General features: G+C 46.2%; 1 protein-coding gene across 1 annotated transcript in view; it reads right to left on the reverse strand.

Moving 5' to 3' along the window:
- Window positions 1-21,754, reverse strand: part of LOC123755373 (polycystin-1-like protein 2) — a 128,147-nt gene that overhangs the window by 56,282 nt on the left and 50,111 nt on the right. Inside the window, exons 9-12 of the mRNA XM_069322921.1 lie at window positions 21,139-21,274; window positions 20,390-20,516; window positions 13,353-13,515; window positions 11,112-11,301 (exon numbers count right to left, since the gene is read on the reverse strand). Coding sequence (XP_069179022.1) covers window positions 11,112-11,301; window positions 13,353-13,515; window positions 20,390-20,516; window positions 21,139-21,274 — 616 coding nt within the window. The remainder of the gene's footprint in view (window positions 1-11,111; window positions 11,302-13,352; window positions 13,516-20,389; window positions 20,517-21,138; window positions 21,275-21,754) is intronic.

The following is a 21,754-nucleotide window of genomic DNA, read 5'->3' on the forward strand; positions in this document are numbered from 1 at the left end:
CGCCCTGGACCACTTTCCTTCCTCCTCTGGAAGTTCCTGGTCCACTTGCATGCACAAAATCATCTTCTGCTGGGGGTCTCGAGTCATCGTTCCGTCCTGCTCGGTGGCTCCTCCTTCCTCAGGGAAGATAGGCTTCAGGCGGTCGACATGACACACCTGTGTCTTGCGGGGTCTATCCGGCTTACCGATTTCATACGTTACAGGACCCAACCGCCGTAGCACCTGGTACGGTCCCTCGAATCGTGACTCGGTCACTCGGCTCTTTCCCGGCAGCAATACCATCACCTGGGACCCAACCTGGAACTCTCTCGGCGTAGCTTTCTTGTCATACCATTCCGTCATCTTACGCTGTGCCTCCTTCAGATGTTTTCCTGCTAGTTCCTTTGCTAAAGTGAGACGCTCCTTGAACTTCTGAACGTACTCGTTGACCGTTCCCACGGTCACTCCTGGAGTCCATTGTTCCTTCAGCATGGACAGAGGACTTCGCACCTCATGTTCTCACCAGCTGGAACGGTGAGAAACCAAACGACTCTACCACTGCGTTACGTATGGCAAACAACGCAGGGTATACTGCCTCATCCCACTCAGCTTCCTGCTCTGCGCCGAAAAACTCTCAGAACGGTCTTCAAGGTGGAGTGAAACCTTTCGATCGCCCCTTGCGACTGCGGTCGGTAGGGCGACAACCGAATCTGAGACACTCCCCAACTTGTCACGGTCTGTCTGAACCATTTAGACTGGAATATACTTCCACAGTCCGTCTGAATTTCTCTGGGCATTCCCACCCAAGAGAAAAATCGTTGCAGCTGCCCGGCTACTCCTCTCGACGTCAAACGCCGCATCGGGACAGCTTCCGGAAATCTTGTCGACGTGCACATTATTGTCATCAGGTAGGTATTTCCTCGTTTCGTCCGTGGCAACGGTCCCACCCCGTCGACCAACAGACGCTCGAATGCAGGCCCAAACGCAGGAACAGGGACTAACGGGGCCTTTGGTATCGCGGGTTGGCTCTTCCCTGCCCTCTGGCAAGGTAAGCACGTCTTACAATAACGCCTCACATCGGCGTCCATATCTGGCCAGTAGAAATGATCCCTGATCTTACGCAACGTCTTGGTCACCCCCAGGTGACCTGCAGAGTCCACAGAGTGCGACAGATCCAACACTGCCGCTCTGCACTGGGCCGGCAACACTACCTGGTGTCTCGTACCTAGAGATTCTTCTCCGGCCTCCATCCTCACAGGCCTCCACTGTCTCATCAGCATTCCGTCCTGTATATAAAAATGGGTGGCCCTCTCAGGACCAACACGTCCTCCTTTGGCCTCATGAATCAGTTCGGGGAACTCTATCTGCTGCAACTCCCCAGATGAGTGCAGTCTACCCCAAGAGAACTGGCGAGGGTCACCTGTAACTCACCATCCGGGCTGCCTTCGCCCTCCACTCGTTCTCCGGGTTCTACAAAGAGGTGATCGATTCCCAGGCTGTCGGACGTATCCTCTTCAGCCCTATCAGATCTACTCCCTCCGTGTCCGTCACACCGCCTCGGAATCACAACGCATACAGGAAATGCCACCGCGGCGATTCCCATCTCGTCCCCACAGGCGTCTAACACTCCGCCTTTCTCCTTATAGTGCTCCAAGCACTCTTTGCCCTTCACGAGGTTAGGGAGGACACATCCTCCACATGCGTCATTTCCAAGGATGACTTGTGCCTCCATCTTGGGCATTGATGCGCAGACCCCCACCACTAGGGTCTGGCAGCCTTAATCAGAATTCAGAGTCACCTGGTGTAGGGGCATTCTCACTGGGCCTCCCACAGTGGTCACAACAGCCACCCCCACACTGGTACTCTCGTAACCCTCGGGGAACAGGGTCATACTCACCAGGGTCAAATCAGCCCCAGTTTCTCTCAATATCTTCACCGGAATGGGGCCTGCGTCCCCCATCCTTACGGTTCCCTCACACACGAATGGGTGAACTCTTTTTTCCCCACTCAGTACGGGTTCATCTCGCACCCTCTCGGCCATCTGGTCCTCTACCCTTACGAAAGCAACGTTCCCCCGCTGCTTAGGGCGTCTGCATTCCCGCGAGAAGTGTCCTAATCCTCTACATTTGTAGCAGCGGGACTTCCTTGGTGGTGACCTTCCACCACCGCCCGCCCTGGCAACACCTCCAGAGGCCGTTGCCCCGGGGGTCTTCCTCGCGCCTTCCGTCGTCTCCTTCGTCGCATCTCTAATCGCTGCAACAGCTCCTGAGCTCTCAGCTAGGGACTTCTTTACCGGCTCCACAGCACTCTTTGATCCTCTACCGTCTCCACTCGAGAGGTGGGACTTGGGAGAACTCGCTCCTGTTCTCCATCCGTCCGTCCTTCTATAACTTCTCTCATATCCGGAGTATACTGGCGGTCGGTGCTGTCCCTCTCAGCGTGGTCGTAAGGCTTCTTCTTGCATGTCAGCTCTGTCGGCAGCGGCTCTCAGGTCCTTTATGTCCGCCTCCTTTACTCTAACCCTGATCTCAGGAGAGAGCACGGACATAAACTTCTCCATGATCATCAGCCTCTTGACATCTTCAGCCGACTTCGCTCCTTCGGATTCCAGCCACTTCAGGAACTTTCTCTCCATGTCCCTCGCCGTCTCTGCATAAGATTTTCCTGGCGAACGGGTACATTCCCTGAACCTTTTCCTGTAACATTCCGGCGTTAGCTTGAAAGAGTGGAGCACAGCTCTCTTCACAGCATCGTAGTTGGTACACTCCCTGAGGTCGAGCATGTTGTAGGCTTCGCGAGCTTCACCGGTGAGACTACTCTAAACCAGCTCCGCCCACTGCCCTTGGCCACTTCTTCAATGTAGCGATCCTCTCGAAGTGGTCAAAGAAACCTTCAGCTTCGTTTGGTACAAAGACCGGCAAATCTCGCTCTCTCACTCGGCGGTCTTCCTGCTGTAGCGGGGCAGGTGGGGCTAGCCCTAGCTCAGCGCGCTTCAGCTCAACCTCTTTGTTAGCTTCAACCTCTTGCTGTTTTAGCTTAGCTTCTAGCTCGTGCTCCTCTTGTCTCAGCTGTGCCTCTCACTCTTCCCGTTTCAGCTGTGCCTCTCGCTCTTCCTTGTGCAGCTGTGCCTCTCACTCTTCTTTGCACAGCTGTGCCTCCTCGCTCTTCCCTGCGCAGCTGTGCCTCTCGTTCTTCCCTGCACAGCTGTGCCTCCAGCTGCAGCTTCAATACCTCCAGCTTGATGCTGCGCCTGCTGCCGCTGGATCCCCTACTGCTTCCACCAATGCTCAAATGTTCTCCCACACTGGCAGGTGTCTTGGCCACTTAAGGAACTTTCTTTCCATGTGCCTCGCTGTCTCCGCATACGATTTGCCTGGCGACCGGGTACATTCTCTAAACCTCTTTCTGTAACACTCCGGCGTGAGCTTAAAGGAACGGAGCACAGCTCGTTTTACCGCATCGTAGTTGGTGCATTCTTGGAAGTCGAGCATAGTGAAGGCTTCGCGAGCTTCACCTGTGAGCCTCCCTTGAACTAACTCCGCCCACTCCGCCCTCGGCCACCTCTTCAGAGCAGCAACTCTCTCAAAGTGATCGAAGAAACTTTCGGCTTCACTAGGCACAAAGACCGGCAGGTCTCGTTCCCTCACTCGTCGGTCTTCCTGTGGCGGCGGAGCAGGTGCACCTAGTCCCAGTTCAGCTCGCTTCAGCTCCAACTCCTGGTTGGCTTCTATTTCCAATTGTCTCAGCCTAACTTCTCGCTCGTGTTCTTCCCTGCGTAGCTGTGCTTCTCGCTCCTCACGCTTCATCTGTGCTTCTGCTTCTCGCTCTTCTTTACGCTGCTGTGCTTCTGCTTCTCGGTCTTCTCTTCGCTGCTGTGCTTCTTCTCTCCTCAGCTGCGCTTCTGCTTCTCGCTCTTCTTTGCGCTGCTGTGCTTCTCGCTCTTCTTTGCGCTGTTGGGCTTCTTCTCTCCTCAGCTGCGCTTCTAGCTGCAGCTTCATTATTTCCAGCTTCACGCTGTGCCTGCTGCCGCTGGATCCCCTGCTGCTTCCACCAATACTCAGGTGTTCACCCACACTGGTAGGTGTTTGGGGCCGTTCCTCCCCCAAAGCTTCGTCTCGAGCCCTGAGCTGAGCCATTATCTCTAGTCTTCTTTCTGCCACTCTGGCAGATTTCAGCTTTATTCCGAAATGATCTGCTATTGCCTGTAACTGTGCCTTGGTGCACTCTTCCAGCACCTGTTCATCTCTAGAGTCAATAAACCTCGTCACTTTATCATCCTCCATCTTGTGCTATGAGTGATAACCTGCACCTGATCTCTAACACCACTGCCAAGTACCACCACTGCAACCTTTACTTCGATCTATATCCTGGCGAGGTCGCCAATGTTGGGGTTCTCACTTTCTCTATCCTTACTCTGGGGTGAGCAATAGTTATGCTCAAGGTCACTCACCGTAGCCCTGCGGGTCTTCACTCGATCCTCACGGCGCCACTGCACGCCAGGAGAGTCTCCCAGTCAATCTCAACGGCCTCTGATTGAGAAGGAGTGGGAACACGACTCGTTCACTTGACTGTCATGTGCCCTCCCCAACAATCGGGCTCTACGGTTAACCACAAGGTCGCCAACTGGTGTTTTAGGTGGCCAGTAACACCTCAGTGGACTGGTGGAATTAGTGGTAGCCTTGGCAAGGTCACACTCAAAAGATCAGGAGTCAGGCAGGTACTTACTGTTATCACTCTATGCTTTCAGTATAATATAGCCACAAGATCAATGGAGGAGATGATAAAAACACAGAGGTGATTTTGTATTTTACTTAAAATGTATGAAAGATGTCACAAGGCCAAACAATAATAAATAAATCAACTGATCCTGGCAGCGGCCGGTAGTTCCCACGAATAGTATGCACTCACTAGGTGGCAACACCTCCCCTCCTCGTCAAGTGTCAAGAACAGCTGATCGCCTGGCCCCCGCGCGAAAGCTTATTGCTTGTTTTCAGATTCATGCGCGCTGTTTCTTTAAATTCTCCAATATTACTAGAAACTCGCACACTCGATATTGGCACAAATAGACCGTATTACTTGGTTACACTGTACTCGGGCTCAAACAGTCTTTTCTACAATCAATGCTACAATGACTCACTGTAATGGCTTTCACTGCCCTTCATTCAATGACATATTATGAAGTATTAACACTGGAGTTTTCAGTACTTTCTCTCGTGGGCGATAACGCAATAATTCACTGTACTCACGAATGATTAATCACTGAATGAACATAGACATACATATATTGTATATAAATCAAATATCAATACATGGAAAATAAATAGTTTCTGGGCACGTAGCCTAACCTCCAAATACTGGCATAATATTATATATTATTTATCACTATACGTTCACTTTAAAGTCTCTAGAAAGATATACAAAACACAGTAAATTTATCACTTGTTCTGGGTGCCTGTACACACCAATAATAAACATGAAAATTATAAGTACTCTTGATAGTACTATCCTGCACACTGGTGCTTTATTGTGACATGGGTGAGACTTGCTCACGACATATAAAATTCTCAGGCTAGATAATATAGCCGAATAATATAGCTAACTAAAGGGGAATGGGGAGGGAACTAGAAACACCTACTTCAACCTATCCTCCGATGAGAGTCGAGATGTAGCTCCTGGTCCTCGTGTCGGGAACGCCCCCACACACACGTCGTCGTGTCCTACCGGAACCACTCGTCGTCCCACCGTTTAGCGCGTCGTCTCCGTGCTCTCTTCACTGCAGGTCCGTCCTCCTTCTTGTCTCCTTGAAGGGTTGGAGTCGGTCTCCTGGCCGTCGTCTTCTCCCAACAATGGCTGCCGCCTACGTCTCAGCTACAGTCGTCCGGATTCCCCAAAATAGTCCTCTCCTTCCTCAGCTACCCAGTGGCTCTGTCAGCCACTACGCTGTCACGAACTGGTGAACTGCCACAGACGTCACATACGTCACTGCACGGCTTCACTGCTTCTTCTTGCACAGTACCTGACTGGAGCACTTGTTGCTCAAATAACCGTCGATTCCCTCTCTCGTTCAACACATGAACTAGGGAAGACCTCACAGAGTACTGGCAGACTTCAGGTGACGCGTAAATCCACGGGAGCGGGAAACATCTGTCAAACTGACAGGACCAATCGTCGCACGTCCGACCGCTTTGACGTGTCGTGTTTGACTGCTGGCGCCAGCTCGGCGCGCTGGCCGGACACCCTTCCTTCGTGACGTCACTTTCGCCACGGGAGGTTTTCATTGGCTCCCGGTGCCACATTGCTGTCGGTGACCAATCCGGTGCCACTGACGTCACACGGTTTTGGCGGGAAATCAGGGAGGCAAGCGCCATCTTGGCTCCCTAAAGGGCCTATACCACAGGCCAAAATATTACTATTTCACAAATTTCTCGGCTCTCCGAGAACACTTCACTCTCTCCCATATATCAAATTGTAGCCTGCTACGTAGAGAACGCTTGGGAAAAGTAGACATGACTCTTACTGCAGGTGTGGGAGAAATATAAGGGGGGGAACACCGTCACAATATATATAACACACCTATCTTCATTACATTACATTTGCTTGGGTTAAACTCTAACAACCATTTGTTCGACCATTCCTTCAGCTCTTCTTGAAGCCTCAAGCAGTCCTCCTGTGTCTTAATCCTTCTCATAACTTTGGCGTCGTCAGCAAACATTGAGAGAAATTAATTTATACCCTCAAGGAGATCATTTACCCTGTGGGACTCTACTGGTGACTTCACGCCAATCTGAGGTCTCACCCCTCACCGTAACTGTCTACTTCCTATTGCTTAGGTACTCCCTTATCCACTGGAGCACCTTACCAGCTACACGTTCCTGTCTCTCCAGCTGTGTGTGTGTGTGTGTGTGTGTGTGTGTGTGTGTGTGTGTGTGTGTGTGTGTGTGTGTGTGTGTGTGTGTGTGTGTGTGTGTGTGTGTGTGTGTGTGTGTGTGTGTTTACTAGTTGTGTTTTTACGGGGGTTGAGCTTTGCTCTTTCGGCCCGCCTCTCAACTGTCAATCAACTGTTTACTAACTACTTTTTTTTTTTTTTTTTTTTCCACACCACACACACACACACCAGGAAGCAGCCCGTGACAGCTGACTAACTCCCAGGTACCTATTTACTGCTAGGTAACAGGGGCATTCAGGGTGAAAGAAACTTTGCCCATTTGTTTCTGCCTCGTGCGGGAATCGAACCCGCGCCACAGAATTACGAATCCTGCGCGCTATCCACCAGGCTACGAGGCCCCCCTGTGTGTGTGTGTGTGTGTGTGTGTGTGTGTGTGTGTGTGTGTGTGTGTGTGTGTGTGTGTGTGTGTGTGTGTGTGTGTGTGTGTGTGTGTGTGTGTGTGTGTGTGTGTGTGTGTGTGTGTGTGTGTGTGTGTGTGAGTGTGTGTGTGTGTGTGTGTGTGTGTGTGTGTGTGTGTGTGTAAATCAGGAAAATTAACACGCGATGAAAAATGTGACAATGTCTGACCACAAAGGTAGAAATGAAACAGGAATTTCCATAAGTACACTCGTATTTAATAATACATCTTCAGAAGGATGAATTTACAAGTTCATAGGTTTTGGCATATATAGGCATTAGAAAGAGGTGAAGTGAGGTGAAGTGAGGTACAATGACAAGTATATGAATGGGATTGGGTGGATATACATAGGAGCTGCATCACCCTTCTACAGTTAAGACTGCTAGTTTATTGTTACAATTTGAAAAACAAAACTCTCTCTCTCCTCTCTCATATGTACACCTTGTAAGAGAGAGACCCTTGTGTAGGGAGAAAAAGAAGTGCTATTGAGAGAGACCATTGTGTAGGGAGAAATAGCAGTGTTAAATGTTGAAAAACAGTTATGTAGGAGAGAGATCCTTGTGTAGGGAGAAATAGCAGTGTTAAACAGTGTTAAAAACAGTCTGGAACTCTGACCTCTGTCAGATGCACAGAGCATCATCTCAACAGGAAAATGCAATCTCCTAAAAAAAAAATGTAAACAAAAGGAATAAAATGGTTAAGAAAAAGCAGATTCAATGCAAGAAAATATAGAGAAACAACAGTTAAATGTAGAAAAACAGCCTGGAATATTATAAGACATATAAATGAAGTATTGGGAAATGTGTATGCCATGTATAGGGAGGGAACATTATTGGAACCAGGCAGGCAGGGACATGTGCAAGCCCCTATCAGTCACTTGGGAGATGAAGGCAGTGAGAACCACACCAGTGTTGTGGATGGTCTCCAACAAATACAATAAGTGCAGTATTATAGCTGTTTATAGCGGTGCTTCCCCTTTTCTTTATGAGTTAGAGATAGAAGTTTGTGAAAATAAGGATTTTTGGAACCCTGTGTGTAGGGAGAGTGGTGCTGTTAATGCAGGTGTATGTGCTCAGCTGTGTGTCACATGGGGGTTATCCACATTTATTTTGTATACCCATTTGTAAACCCAGGCCCTTTGTAGTGACCTATGAGGAGTGGAATAGAGTAATGACCTTAACTTAAGTCCCAAGTTGTACAGAGAGATGGAACCTCCCTCCCTCCCCCATTTCGTTTGTATCAATCCTGTGGTGGATCCAAGTACACCACCCTTCCCCTGTTCTAAGAAGTGTGAAGAAATATGGTATTTGTTAAATAAAATTCTTGTTGAAAAATTGTACCCCAAGGTGTATTTCTTGTCCCATGTAGTTAGAACTGATGATTATTACTATATAACCCCTGCACTTCCACTATTTATAAGAAAGTAAGAGCGGGTGTTGTTAGCGATACTTTAGGGAACGGCTTTCAATCTCGTGCCTAACAACCTGCCCCCACGGAGGATGTAACCTTCAATCTAAGTACATAGTTATGACGTCGAACAAGCTGACGAGGCGTTTGACCTGTCATCTTCATTCAGGTGCCCCCAAAAATCACATGAAACAAGCCCATGACATCACCCTAACAAGAGAAATGTTGCATGAAAACACTTGTATAATAGACAAAACTCAAGATGTAAGAAGATTACAAATTCTTGAAGCAATCCACATAAAAATAGGACAACCTACCATAAATACCCAGATTACGGAACTATTCACTCTACCCACCATGAGAGTAAGAACAAGACCGGAACGTGAAGATGCCAACATAGAAGACACTGCTCAACATGCTACGCCCACTACACCTGATTAATCTTTGTATGTGCTTCGTCCCCTATTTTCGCCTTTTTCTTTTACACCTTTCCTCCCCCCCCCCTCCTTCATGCATTATTCTTGATCCATTTGTATAGGTCTACTTGTTTTCATCTGACCTCTTAATGGTATAAATCTAACACACACTGTATTTTCTTAGGATTACCATTTAAAAAATCAGCATGTGACCCACAGAGGCTCAAAGCAGTCATAGAACGACAAATAGAAACCATCTCAAGATCGACAACTGCTCACATCTTCACAGACGGATCAGTTGATCAAGAAAGAGGTTCTGCTGGGGCAGCAGTTTACACTACCAACCATGAAGCTTACTGGAGCATGAAGAGTGGGTGCTCAACATCGCAAACAAAATTATATGCCCTGAAGGAGGCCATAAACTATACAATTGATAATAATTTACATGATTTCATCATTCATACCGACTCTAAATCTTCGCTCCAGGCATTGTTATTCAGTCAGCACAGAGATAATATACAACACACACAAATCCAACATATAGGGAAAAAAGCCCATAATCTAGGGCTGTCAATCACCCTAAATTGGATACTAAGTCACATTGGCATAGATGGTAATGAAAAGGCAGACTCATTAGCAAAAACTGCCACTGCTCTACCTGTTGTACAGGTTCAAATACCTCCAAGTTTTTTACAGATTAAGGAGCAAATCAGGAAGAAAATACTCCCAACTATCAAAAGTCACCACAGAGCCAAAGTAGCGGAAGGAGGATCCACTACGACATGGTACGAACAAGCACTGGGTACTACTCTTTCAAGCCAGACAAAAAGATATCCAGAGACATTGGAGTAGCCATACACAGACTCAGACTTAGTTACAAGTGCTGCTGGAGGTAATAAACCCTGTAGTTAGAGTGTCATATCTGTGGAACAGAAGCACAAGTGCGACTATTGCACTACTTACTGGAATGTGAAGCTACTGAAGTCCTGCGTATTATTAACATAATAACTCAACATTCATCCAACGACAGCAGCTGCATTAGATGCACATTCCACAGCGACTACAATGATTAGAAAAGCCGTTGAAGAATGGGACTCACTAGTGAAAATTCTGCATCTACATCCGCCACCAAGATAATGTTATTAAAACAAGACTAAAACCAGTGCACTAAAACAGAATAAAAAAGAAACAGGGAAAAAGGAGGAAATCCCTTCTCCATTTAAAACTTTAACCCAAATATCAGAGAAACAAGGTAATCGCGAATAACCGAACTCAATTACGGGGTCACCATAGCCTGTGATACATGGACATTTCGTTTTGAGTAGCTAAACCTAAAACAACAACAACAACATACTACTCTTGGTGAGTTTATATACACATATGGGATAAGATTAAGTGGTGATTTAGAAGTGTTTCAGAGGTCAAAAGAAGGTTAACAGAGTACTGCCTCCCAGCTAAAGTATTAAAGAGACGTAACTGGTAGTTCACAGCTTCACTCAGTGCTTTGTTTCTCTTGCCACTCACCACCACAATAATGTTCACAGAGTCTGAACCAGTGAAACACTGTAGAGAATTAGGAATTACTCATTATTACACGATCAGTTCTTGAAACGATATTATAAAAATATAAATTGTGAAATATAAAAACCGTTGCGTGTGAGACAGGCATCATCTGTACATCATCTCCCTATATTAGACAATATAATTGCGAGCATCTCTATTACATGTACTGATGCTTGCACCGGTCACGTGTCGTTGTTAATGGTTTACTGTGTAATCGGTGCTTTCAGTGAGAGACACAAACCTTACGAACGATTACGATGAGACGTGTATTACCTCGGTGAAAATAGACATGCGATAATTGTTCTAACAGGTAAAATTTAATATGCAAGTTAGGAACACTTAAGTGAGAAGGAAAAGTTAAATAAGGGATCACACACACACACACACACACAGGAATCTTTACCTTTATAGGTTCCTGAAGGAGAATTTCCGTGAAGAAGGAGATAATGAGGGCTGATATCCACTTAGTAGTCTTCTCGTTACCAAACGTGATGCCGTACATGAGCAGGAAGAAACAGGACACACTAATACACACGACGGCTAAGGCCCAGGCAATCAGCATGAACCACCAGGGCAGAGTGATGCTCTTCTCACTGTACGGGGTAAAATGACTTGATAATGACAATAGGCTCACGCACCGGTCTTGGTAGTGTCTGAAAATGCCAGAGTTTTGTCGGGAAATGCCAGAGTTTTGTCAGAAAATGCCAGAGTTTTGTCAGGAAATGCCAGAGTTTTGTCAGGAAATGCCAGAGTATTGTCAGGAAATGCCAGAGTTTTGTCGGGAAATGCCAGAGTTTTGTCAGGAAATGCCAGAGTTTTGTCAGGAAATGCCAGAGTTTTGTCAGGAAATGCCAGAGTTTCATACCACGTCAAGAATGACAACTACACGTATCAAGAAAATATTGCCGTTTCTTGCAAGTATCCATTGGATCGCAGTGTCAAAGTTTATGTCTTTGGTTGGTTTTTGTTTCTCTAAATAATGTGGATTAGTCTTCAGCTGTTGTTAGTCATAAAAAATTTGATAATGTTTTTGGTATAGGTTATATTATTTTGCTAGTATCGGTGGTTTCCTGTGAGGCAGCTCATACATATATTTTGGTGGTTGGAAAGATGCCAGAAGCAACTAACCGCTGCCCAGCTAATTCCTCTGAGCTTCACTAGTATTCAGGAAAATTCTAACATTCCAGCTGGGCAGCAGTTAGTTGCTTCTTGAATCTTTCCTTATTAGGACTACTAATAAGGAATATATATATATATATATATATATATATATATATATATATATATATATATATATATATATATATATATATATATATATATATATATATATATATATATGACGGAAATAGTAAGATTAATAATTCTAACACAAATTTTCTCAATGTTTCTTATATTTTTCATCACTGTTGATGGTAACTGAAAAATCAATTCTCCAAAATTCATTTTTATTTCTAGTCTGACGCGACACTTGAGCGCGTTTCATAAAACTTATTACATTTTCAAAGACTTTAGTTTACACACACACAACTATAACTGAACAGAGCTTAAACATCTTCGATTTTTTATACCTGCATTTGGGTGAGGTGATATGTTACAACAGTTTTGGATGAGATGAAAACAAACTTTCAACACAAGACAGAACACGAAACAATGGGTATAATATTTTGTAAGTTAAAGGGAAGAATGAAAGTAACTGCAAAGGGCCTATTGGCCCATATTTCTTGATGCTTCTATATTGGTGCGGAGTCTTGAAGTGGGTAGAAGATAGTTGTGCATTAATTGGCTGTTGATTGCTGGTGTCGACTTCTTAATGTGTAGTGTCTCGCAGATATCTAGCCGCCTGCTATCGCTGTATCTATCGATGATTTCCGTGTTTTTTGTTAAGACTTCTCTGGTGATGGTCTGGTTATGGGAAGAGATTATATGTTCCTTAATGGAGCCCTGTTGCTTATGCATCGTTAATCGCCTGGAAAGAGATGTTGTTGTTGTCTTGCCTATATACTGAATTCTTTGAGGCTTACAGTCCCCAAGTGGGCATTTGAAGGCATAGACGACATTGGTCTCTTTTAAAGCGTTTTGCTTTGTGTCTGGAGAGTTTCTCATGAGTAGGTTGGCCGTTTTCTTGATTTTATAGTAGATCGTCAATTGTATCTTTCTGATTTTTATCTGTAGGGATAACGTTTCTATTAACAATATCTTTCAGGACCCTTTCCTCCGTTTTATGAGCTGTGGAAAAGAAGTTCCTGTAAAATAGTCTAATAGGAGGTACAGGTGTTGTGTTTGTTGTCTCTTCAGAGGTTGCATGGCGTTTCCCCTTCCTTCTTATGATGTCTTCAACGAAACCATTGGAGAAGCAACCTCTGAATATATATATATATATATATATATATATATATATATATATATATATATATATATATATATATATATATATATATATATACATATATATATATATATATATATATATATATATATATATATATATATATATAAATATATATATATAAATATATATATATATATATATATATATATATATATATATATATATATATATATATATATATATATATGGCATAAATGTATGTTTAAATTACAATATATGAAAGATATAAAGATGACACAAATCGAAACTTACATTTTTTCCTCAGACTTTTCAGGTTCATTTGAGTGCCGTGACTCATGGGATAGTTCACCAGACTGTAGAGGTGAGTCAGATGAGTGTGGAGGTGAGTGAGGTGGATGATGAGCTGCATCAGAAGACCGACTGCAACTCTCACTGTTTTGGCTCTTTGATAATCCTGCAGATAAAAAATATTTCTCGGTGAAAACTTGTAAGAACTTACAACAATTTTTGATTTAAAGAGTTGAACTGAATGACAATATAGCACAATGTGGCACGGTATGACAATGTGCCACGGTATGACAGTGTGGCACGGTATGACAATGTGGCATTGTATGGGAATGTGGCACGGCATAACAATGTCTCACGGTATGGCAGTGATGCAAGGTATGGCAGTGATGCAAGGTATGGCAGTGATGCAAGGTATGGCAGTGATGCAAGGTATGGCAGTGATGCAAGGTATTACAGTGATGCAAGGTATGGCAGTGATGCAAGGTATGGCAGTGATGCAAGGTATGGCAATGATGCAAGGTATGGCTGTGATGCAAGGTATGACAGTGATTCAAGGTATGGCAGTGATGCAAGGTATGGCAGTGATGCAAGGTATGGCAGTGATGCAAGGTATGACAGTGATGCAAGGTATGGCAGTGATGCAAGGTATGACAGTGATGCAAGGTATGGCAGTGATGCAAGGTATGACAGTGATGCAAGGTATGGCAATGATGCAAGGTATGGCAGTGATGCAAGGTATGACAGTGATGCAAGGTATGGCAGTGATGCAAGGTATGGCAGTGATGCAAGGTATGGCAGTGATGCAAGGTATGGCAGTGATGCAAGGTATGGCAGTGATGCAAGGTATGGCAGTGATGCAAGGTATGGCAGTGATGCAAGGTATGGCAGTGATGCAAGGTATGGCAGTGATGCAAGGTATTACAGTGATGCAAGGTATGGCAGTGATGCAAGGTATGGCAGTGATGCAAGGTATGGCAATGATGCAAGGTATGGCTGTGATGCAAGGTATGACAGTGATACAAGGTATGGCAGTGATGCAAGGTATGGCAGTGATGCAAGGTATGGCAGTGATGCAAGGTATGGCAGTGATGCAAGGTATGGCAGTGATGCAAGGTATGACAGTGATGCAAGGTATGGCAGTGATGCAAGGTATGACAGTGATGCAAGGTATGGCAGTGATGCAAGGTATGACAGTGATGCAAGGTATGGCAATGATGCAAGGTATGGCAGTGATGCAAGGTATGACAGTGATGCAAGGTATGGCAGTGATGCAAGGTATGGCAGTGATGCAAGGTATGGCAGTGATGCAAGGTATGACAGTGATGCAAGGTATGGCAGTGATGCAAGGTATGACAGTGATGCAAGGTATGACAGTGATGCAAGGTATGGCAGTGATGCAAGGTATGGCAGTGATGCAAGGTATGACAGTGATGCAAGGTATGGCAGTGATGCAAGGTATGGCAGTGATGCAAGGTATGGCAGTGATGCAAGGTATGGCAGTGATGCAAGGTATGACAGTGATGCAAGGTATGACAGTGATGCAAGGTATGGCAGTGATGCAAGGTATGGCAGTGATGCAAGGTATGGCAGTGATGCAAGGTATGGCAGTGATGCAAGGTATGACAGAGTGGCAAGGTATGACAGTGTGGCAAGGTATGACAGTGTGGCAAGGTATGACAGAGTGGCAAGGTATGACAGTGTGGCAAGGTATGACAGTGTGGCAAGGTATGACAGAGTGGCAAGGTATGGCAGTGTGGCAAGGTATGACAGTGTGGCAAGGTATGACAGTGTGGCAAGGTATGACAGTGTGGCAAGGTATGACAGAGTGGCAAGGTATGGCAGTGTGGCAAGGTATGACAGTGCGTTAATGTTTAACAGTGGTCATATTGGGTAGTGTGGATCAAGTGAAGGACTGTGAAGGTAATGGTCAGGTCAACAATCGTTTAGTTTAACAGTTGTAAGAAAATATAGAGATAAAGAATAATTTATGATCAATATCAAAATAAAACTCGGAAAATACAGTTTAGAGAGCTGGCCATTTTTAGATATTTTGATTATTGTTAATATTTTATCTTGTATTTACAAAGAAAATATTTGTAATATATAATTTTGGGGAGTAATAAAAGTACCTCACAAAAAACACTGATTCACTGGTTAGCTAAGTCCACCTCACAACACACCATGACTCACTGGTCCACCAAGACTACCCTACAACACACCATGACTCACTGGTCCACCAAGACTACCCTACAACACACCATGACTCACTGGTCCACCAAGACTACCCTACAACACACCATGACTCACTGGTCCACCAAGACTACCCTACAACACACCATGACTCACTGGTCCACCAAGACTACCCTACAACACACCATGACTCACTGGTCCACCAAGACTACCCTACAACACACCATGACTCACTGGTCCACTAAGACCACCTCACAACACACCATGACTTACTGGTCCACCAAGACTACCCTACAACACACCATGACTCACTGGTCCACCAAGACTACCCTACAACACACCATGACTCACTGGTCCACCAAGACTACCCTACAACACACCATGACTCACTGGTCCACCTAGACTACCCTACAACACACCATGACTCACTGGTCCACCAAGACTACCCTACAACACACCATGACTCACTGGTCCACCAAGACTACCCTACAACACACCATGACTCACTGGTCCACTAAGTCCACCTCACAACACACCATGACTTACTGGTCCACCAAGACTACCCTACAACACACCATGACTCACTGGTCCACCAAGACTACCCTACAACACACCATGACTCACTGGTCCACCAAGACTACCCTACAACACACCATGACTCACTGGTCCACCAAGACTACCCTACAACACACCATGACTCACTGGTCCACTAAGTCCACCTCACAACACACCATGACTTACTGGTCCACCAAGACTACCCTACAACACACCATGACTCACTGGTCCACTAAGTCCACCTCACAACACACCATGACTTACTGGTCCACCAAGACTACCCTACAACACACCATGACTTACTGGTCCACCAAGACTACCCTACAACACACCATGACTCACTGGTCCACCAAGACTACCCTACAACACACCATGACTCACTGGTCCACCAAGAGTACCCTACAACACACCATGACTCACTGGTCCACCAAGACTACCCTACAACACACCATGACTCACTGGTCCACCAAGACTACCCTACAACACACCATGACTCACTGGTCCATCAAGACTACCCTACAACACACCATGACTCACTGGTCCACCAAGACTACCCTACAACACACCATGACTCACTGGTCCACCAAGACTACCCTACAACACACCATGACTCACTGGTCCACCAAGACTACCCTACAACACACCATGACTCACTGGTCCACCAAGACTACCCTACAACACACCATGACTCACTGGTCCACCAAGACTACCCTACAACACACCATGACTCACTGGTCCACCAAGACTACCCTACAACACACCATGACTCACTGGTCCACCAAGACTACCCTACAACACACCATGACTCACTGGTCCACCAAGACTACCCTACAACACACCATGACTCACTGGTCCACCTAGACTACCCTACAACACACCATGACTCACTGGTCCACCAAGACTACCCTACAACACACCATGACTCACTGGTCCACCAAGACTACCCTACAACACACCATGACTCACTGGTCCACCAAGACTACCCTACAACACACCATGACTCACTGGTCCACCAAGACTACCCTACAACACACCATGACTCACTGGTCCACCAAGACTACCCTACAACACACCATGACTCACTGGTCCACCAAGACTACCCTACAACACACCATGACTCACTGGTCCACCAAGACTACCCTACAACACACCATGACTCACTGGTCCACCAAGACTACCCTACAACACACCATGACTCACTGGTCCACCAAGACTACCCTACAACACACCATGACTCACTGGTCCACCAAGACTACCCTACAACACACCATGACTCACTGGTCCACCAAGACTACCCTACAACACACCATAACTCACTGGTCCACCAAGACTACCCTACAACACACCATGACTCACTGGTCCACCAAGACTACCCTACAACACACCATGACTCACTGGTCCACCAAGACTACCCTACAACACACCATGACTCACTGGTCCACCAAGACTACCCTACAACACACCATGACTCACTGGTCCACCAAGACTACCCTACAACACACCATGACTCACTGGTCCACCAAGACTACCCTACAACACACCATGACTCACTGGTCCACCAAGACTACCCTACAACACACCATGACTCACTGGTCCACCAAGACTACCCTACAACACACCATGACTCACTGGTCCACCAAGACTACCCTACAACACACCATGACTCACTGGTCCACCAAGACTACCCTACAACACACCATGACTCACTGGTCCACCAAGACTACCCTACAACACACCATGACTCACTGGTCCACCTAAGACTACCCTACAACACACCATGACTCACTGGTCCACCAAGACTACCCTACAACACACCATGACTCACTGGTCCACCAAGACTACCCTACAACACACCATGACTCACTGGTCCACCAAGACTACCCTACAACACACCATGACTCACTGGTCCACCAAGACTACCCTACAACACACCATGACTCACTGGTCCACCAAGACTACCCTACAACACACCATGACTCACTGGTCCACCAAGACTACCCTACAACACACCATGACTCACTGGTCCACCAAGACTACCCTACAACACACCATGACTCACTGGTCCACCAAGACTACCCTACAACACACCATGACTCACTGGTCCACCAAGACTACCCTACAACACACCATGACTCACTGGTCCACCAAGACTACCCTACAACACACCATGACTCACTGGTCCACCAAGACTACCCTACAACACACCATGACTCACTGGTCCACCAAGACTACCCTACAACACACCATGACTCACTGGTCCACCAAGACTACCCTACAACACACCATGACTCACTGGTCCACCAAGACTACCCTACAACACACCATGACTCACTGGTCCACCAAGAGTACCCTACAACACACCATGACTCACTGGTCCACCAAGACTACCCTACAACACACCATGACTCACTGGTCCACCAAGACTACCCTACAACACACCATGACTCACTGGTCCACCAAGACTACCCTACAACACACCATGACTCACTGGTCCACCAAGACTACCCTACAACACACCATGACTCACTGGTCCACCAAGACTACCCTACAACACACCATGACTCACTGGTCCACCAAGACTACCCTACAACACACCATGACTCACTGGTCCACCAAGACTACCCTACAACACACCATGACTCACTGGTCCACCTAGACTACCCTACAACACACCATGACTCACTGGTCCACCAAGACTACCCTACAACACACCATGACTCACTGGTCCACCAAGACTACCCTACAACACACCATGACTCACTGGTCCACCAAGACTACCCTACAACACACCATGACTCACTGGTCCACCAAGACTACCCTACAACACACCATGACTCACTGGTCCACCAAGACTACCCTACAACACACCATGACTCACTGGTCCACCAAGACTACCCTACAACACACCATGACTCACTGGTCCACCAAGACTACCCTACAACACACTATGACTCACTGGTCCACCAAGACTACCCTACAACACACCATGACTCACTGGTCCACCAAGACTACCCTACAACACACCATGACTCACTGGTCCACCAAGACTACCCTACAACACACCATGACTCACTGGTCCACCAAGACTACCCTACAACACACCATGACTCACTGGTCCACCAAGACTACCCTACAACACACCATGACTCACTGGTCCACCAAGACTACCCTACAACACACCATGACTCACTGGTCCACCAAGACTACCCTACAACACACCATGACTCACTGGTCCACCAAGACTACCCTACAACACACCATGACTCACTGGTCCACCAAGACTACCCTACAACACACCATGACTCACTGGTCCACCAAGACTACCCTACAACACACCATGACTCACTGGTCCACCAAGACTACCCTACAACACACCATGACTCACTGGTCCACCAAGACTACCCTACAACACACCATGACTCACTGGTCCACCAAGACTACCCTACAACACACCATGACTCACTGGTCCACCAAGACTACCCTACAACACACCATGACTCACTGGTCCACCAAGACTACCCTACAACACACCATGACTCACTGGTCCACCAAGACTACCCTACAACACACCATGACTCACTGGTCCACCAAGACTACCCTACAACACACCATGACTCACTGGTCCACCAAGACTACCCTACAACACACCATGACTCACTGGTCCACCAAGACTACCCTACAACACACCATGACTCACTGGTCCACCAAGACTACCCTACAACACACCATAATAACTCACTGGTCCACCAAGACTACCCTACAACACACCATGACTCACTGGTCCACCAAGACTACCCTACAACACACCATGACTCACTGGTCCACCAAGACTACCCTACAACACACCATGACTCACTGGTCCACCAAGACTACCCTACAACACACCATGACTCACTGGTCCACCAAGACTACCCTACAACACACCATGACTCACTGGTCCACCAAGACTACCCTACAACACACCATGACTCACTGGTCCACCAAGACTACCCTACAACACACCATGACTCACTGGTCCACCAAGACTACCCTACAACACACCATGACTCACTGGTCCACCAAGACTACCCTACAACACACCATGACTCACTGGTCCACCAAGACTACCCTACAACACACCATGACTCACTGGTCCACCAAGACTACCCTACAACACACCATAATAACTCACTGGTCCACCAAGACTACCCTACAACACACCATAATAACTCACTGGTCCACTAAGACCACCTCACAACACACCATAAAAACTCACTGGTCCACTAAGTCTACCTCACAACACAATAATAACTTACTGGTTCTCTCCAGCGCGAGGGTGATGCGGGACCTGCGGAGTCTCCTGGGTCGGGCCTTACGGAAGAACAACACCATGAGTATTGTCGGTGGGAAGACGATCAGGTTACTCATCAGACCAATACCAACCTGCATAACATTGACATCAGCTTCACGTTGCACATCACTCTGACAGAAACTTGCATAACACCGACATAATCTCCGCTTAACAGCATCCAAAATGAATGATATATAACAAAACACAATTATTTACACTTTGCGATATGAAATACGCAAAGTTCCAAAGTTCGCAAAGTTCCAAATATAAACAAGTAGATTAGATTTTAACTGATGAAGCAACTGATTCCGAATCTGGCAAGGCATTTGGGGAACGTATGGGACAGGTGATTGGACCGCTTGTGGGGGGGGGGCATGTGATGTCATATCCTAAACTTATGGTTACAACAAAATCATCACTACTTGAGGTTGAACGAATGCAAATTAATACACTTGTTTAGACCTCTTAAGTAGCACGTGCTCTTGACTCCTGAGAAACACACCTGCCCCCAGCTCCTGAGAACCGTATCTGCTCTGGGGTACCGAATGACACACTGTTCTAGTTTTCTAAGTAACATACCCGCTCAGGTCTCCTGAGTATACATACCCAACTGTCGTGGTCTTCTAATCAATAGACCTGTTTGTGACTTCTGAGTAACACACTTGTTTTGGTCTGCTGTGTATCATACCTGTTCTGAACGTAGGAGTAACTCACCACTTCAGGGCTCAAGTTGAAGGGTCCCAGACTAAGGCTTCCAGGACTGGGCTTCTCTGGTTCCCTCTCATACCACATGGCTTCAACCAGCATCTTGAGGAACAGAACACCAAAACAGCAGGCTACCCGCTGGCACCTGACAAGTTAGAAAACGTCTTTATTTCTAAATTTGTATTTTATGGACCTTCTTTTAGCTAATATCCAGTAGCTCCCACGAAAGACATTATCCAAGGAATGTATAAGAGCCATCCTTTAGAAACATCTATACGCATTAGTATGAAACAGCCACCCCTTACATGCCAGCTATACTTGTTATGATCTAGTCAACGAGACTAGACCGTGTGTATTTCCTTATTCACTCGTACAATTATTTATTGTCTACATAATGCTAAACCACAGTCGGTGACACTTAATTACAGGTTACTAGTAAGTCCTGTGTACTGGATCACTTATAATTAATATGTTGAATGTATGCCTTTGTCTGTGTGTATGTTATCTTTGTATATTGTGGGTGTTGAATTACACTGATGAATGTTAATGAGTTTCTCTTATCACTACCTATTGATAGCTTTTTAAGAAAGATCCGGTCAGTTGGGATTAAGTTTGTGGAAACTCC

This window comes from Procambarus clarkii, chromosome 1, assembly GCF_040958095.1.
Source record: "Procambarus clarkii isolate CNS0578487 chromosome 1, FALCON_Pclarkii_2.0, whole genome shotgun sequence".
Classification (NCBI taxonomy): domain Eukaryota; kingdom Metazoa; phylum Arthropoda; class Malacostraca; order Decapoda; family Cambaridae; genus Procambarus; species Procambarus clarkii.